This window comes from Ips typographus, linkage group LG6 (genome assembly GCF_016097725.1).
Source record: "Ips typographus isolate SLU linkage group LG6, UJ_Ityp_2.0, whole genome shotgun sequence".
NCBI lineage: Eukaryota > Metazoa > Arthropoda > Insecta > Coleoptera > Curculionidae > Ips > Ips typographus.
Window position 1 is genome coordinate 3,876,656 of NC_138427.1, and position 3,955 is coordinate 3,880,610.

The window sequence follows — 3,955 nt, forward strand, 5'->3', positions numbered from 1 at the left end:
TCGTAGACGCTGAATACTTTATAATGATCAGTGCTACAGAAAAAAAACATTAGCTAAACTGATATACAGAAAGAATGAGTTGCCCTTGTACTTTGTCTCAAAACATCGTTTTCTGCATAGCAGAATCTCTAATAATTAATTTATTAGAGATTAATTTATTTATTAATTTATCTCCGATATGGTACTAAAGCAACCAACATAAATAAAAGATTGTAAAACAATTTTTTCTAATTTATAGCTTGTTTTGATTAATCTTAACAGTTCAACTGCTTGTTTGTTTCTACGAAGTAACAAAACTTGTTTGTTACGCTCGTGAAAATTATATGTTACTAGAAGTATATAAATATGTGAGGTACTATCAGCTTTGACTATTATTTTGAAATTTCATGTAACAGCAGAATGGATTTGTTCTTTCTGGTCGGGCAATTTTCTTTTCATTTGATTGTTATTATTGTCTTGATTTTTGTAACTGTTTATGCATATTTTAAAATTTCGTATACTTATTGGGCCAGAAAAGGTGTTGCATATTTGAAACCGACATTTCCTTTAGGTAAGAATATTGTGTACATTCTTAGATTTTCTAATCACTGCGTAAACAACTCTTTAATCACCTTAACATCACTAACTAATATAATCTTTAATATAATTTTTGACATTTTTTTTGTAGGAAATAACGTGTGCATAGGTTTTGAAGCCCATTCTTATGGACTTGAAACAGTTGATTGGTACAATCAACTAAAACAACGAGGACTAAAATATGGGGGTGTATGGAGTTTTGCAAAACCAGTATTGATGATTATTGATCCAGAATATGTTAAGGATATTTTAGTAAAAGTAAGTGACTAAGTTCTAAGAATGGTGACACATTTCTGAAAACTGTGTAATGTTTCAACGTTTATCAATAAATTTTACTAATAAAGCAGTAATTACTCCTATTAAGGACAAACATTTATGAGTACTAACTCTATTTTTCTGTATAATTTACCTTAGGAAATTAAGCTGTTTTCCTGTTAGGCCAGGTTAGTCGAGCAGGAAAAGAGCTACGAATTATAAAGTGATAAAATAAAAATCAAGAATATTCTAGTTTCTACAAAACATAAATGTTATTTTGGTTTGTAGGATTTTGACTACTTTTCCGACAGAGATTTTTACCATAACCCAAAGCATGATCCAAAAAATGAAAATTTATTTGTAATCGAAAGCGAGAAATGGAAAAATCTTCGCCAAAAACTTACTCCAGTTTTTACCAGTACAAAAATGCGTATGATGTTTGCTGGGGTGGTCAAATGCTCAGAGCCGATGATTGATGTTATTGAAGGCTACGCCAAATCTGGCGAATATATGGAAATCAAGGAAGTAAATAAAAAAAAACATCTAATCAGTTACTGTTTAAACTAAATTTTTGTTGTTAATAGATAACGGCAGCATTTACGACAGATGTTATTGGAAGTGTGGCGTTTGGACTGGATTTTCAAAGTTTTAGAGGAGATGCTAAATTTCGACAATTGGGAAAAGAGATTTTTAATTCTAATTTTAAATCCAAATTTTTCCTGGTCATGTCTAGACTTTGTAATAAACTGGCCCAAAATTTGGGAATAGGAAATATACCACAAACAGTGACGGAGTGTTTTACTGAAGTGATTAGTAAAAATGTAGAATACCGTAAGTCACAAACTTCTAAGGTGCCTGACTTTCTACAGCTTCTCATTGAATTATTTGAGTCAACCAAAAATGAGAAACAACGCTTTACATTCGAAGACTTAATTGCAAATGTTATACTGTTTTTCCTTGCTGGTAAGTCTTAAAAGACATAAAAAAGTGTGTAGTAGATCAAAAACTTTAATTTCAGGGTTTGAGACATCGGCTACCACTATGCATTTTGCATTATACGAATTATCAGTGAATCCAGATATTCAAGAGAAAGTCAGAAAAGAAATTAACACCGTTTTGGAAAATCACCATGGAGAATTAACGTATGAAGCACTCATGGAAATGACCTATCTTCGCCAAGTTTTGGATGGTAACTGTGGTCTCTATAATAGTTTTTTTGAGTAGTAATTTTCATTTTGTAGAAACTTTAAGGAAGTATCCAGCTCTTCAAGCACTTTCTCGTATTTGTGTTAAATCTTACAAGCTCAGAAACACCAAAACAACAATTGATCCTGGTACAACAGTGGTAGTATCAGCGATTGCCGTTGGAAGAGATCCCGAACATTTTCCTAATCCGGATAAATTCGATCCTGATCGATTCAGTGCAGAGAATAAAGGCAACATGAATCCCTACACTTACTTACCTTTTGGAATAGGTCCCAGGAATTGCATAGGTAAGTAATACAGTACATTATTTCATTCATTAGTTACATGGTTGTGTGTTTTAGGAAAACGATTTGGATTGATGCAATCGTCTATAGGACTTGTGCAAATACTGCGAAAGTTTAAACTCAGCCTCAGTCCTGAAACTAAAACATCATTGACGTTAAGACATGGATTATTTATCATGGTTTCCAATGAAACTGTATATTTGAAGGCAGAGAGAGTGTAGTTGTTTCTGATATTTAAAGCATATAATGTCCATTGAGAAGTTCCTAGTAAATAAAAGAAGTAAGTAAAGTAAAAGAAGTAAAATAAAATAAATACTTAAAACTTTATCTTGCGTATTTTCTAAATAACCTAATTTTATTGCTGGCAAGATATACAATGGTTTAATCTGAAGTTGTCTTTTATTCACATTTTGTACTAACTTGGTAGAGTTGGTCAGTTTTGCAACATTTTTTGAAGAGATTTATTATCAAATTGGCCAATTTGTTAGTTTTGTAACATCTCGAAAACATTTCGAATCAAATTTGTAGAGTTTGACAGCTTTGCAACATTGTGAACACTTTGCAAACATTGTGAACATCTCGAAACAATCTTAATTTTTTAAAATATTTTAATGTAACTAATTAGTCAAACCATTCAAAAAGTGAAAGTAATCGACTGATAAGGCAATTTGTGTACAATTCTGAAACACAAAAGAAATACAACGTAATTCAATGACTCTGTTGGGTAACTTTAAAAAAGAATTTAACAAATTAAAAGCAATTCAAAAAACACGACGAAAAGAATGCAAATGAACAGTTTAACAAAGTTATATTGTAAGCCGTCCAAATAAAAATAAAAGTAAGTTGATGTAATCCCCAAGTTCGCGAGCATAAAGGGGGTGATATTAAAACTTCAGAGGAATTTTTGAAGTAATTAGACACGATATCTCGCTTGAATGCCTGAGAAGTTGGCAACTTCGCTTATTTTTTCGGCAGAGGGTAGCGCAACTCTGTCATTAATTATAACTCGTTATCTATGATTTTATACCTTCTAAACTCAAACACTTTTAAGGGAAATTTATGAACATTTTTGATACCAAAGCCACAAAAAAAGAGGTATAGGTTGAATATCTAACCTATGCAAAGCGAAAAAATGTTCATACACTAAAACATCTTTTCCACGTGGAAAAGTTTGAAAATTACATTCAAACCAACGTTGCCAAAGTCAAAACTCTTGATGGCTTGGATACATCGAACTGCACTGCATTTATAGTTCTGTGGAGCAAAATTTGACAGTTGTGTCGTTAAGTGACGTAAGTATCAAAGGGTTTCTTAACGGCAGTACTGTCAATTTTGGCTCCATAAAGGTGTAGACAAAACTTGTGCAATTCCTCAAAGAAACCCATCTAATGAGAAACTTACACTTTCAGGTCAGTGGGGAGTGAGTTTTGACAGTTGTGACAGCTGTCACGTGACGTAAGACAAGTATTCCTTAACGTCAGAAATGTCAAATTTTGCTCCATGAAGATGTACAGATTACTTACTGTGTGGTTTCTCCAAGAAATACATCTACTTGGCATGGTATAATTTTCAAATATTCCAAATTCCATTGCCTGAATTGTTGCTTTTGAAATGCATTTATTAGCCTTTCCATC

The 3,955-nt window shown here is 32.2% G+C and overlaps 1 protein-coding gene across 1 annotated transcript; it reads left to right on the top strand.

Annotated features, from left to right (window-relative positions):
• Positions 1-358: 358 nt before the first annotated feature.
• LOC145730213 (putative cytochrome P450 6a13) lies at positions 359-2,648 on the top strand. The gene is made up of 7 exons (XM_081981307.1): positions 359-550; positions 668-834; positions 1,120-1,356; positions 1,416-1,794; positions 1,850-2,020; positions 2,073-2,324; positions 2,379-2,648. Exons 1-7 carry the CDS (start codon positions 400-402, stop codon positions 2,540-2,542), a joined length of 1,521 nt encoding a protein of 506 aa, XP_081837433.1. The 5' UTR covers positions 359-399; the 3' UTR covers positions 2,543-2,648.
• The last annotated feature ends 1,307 nt before the right edge of the window (positions 2,649-3,955 follow it).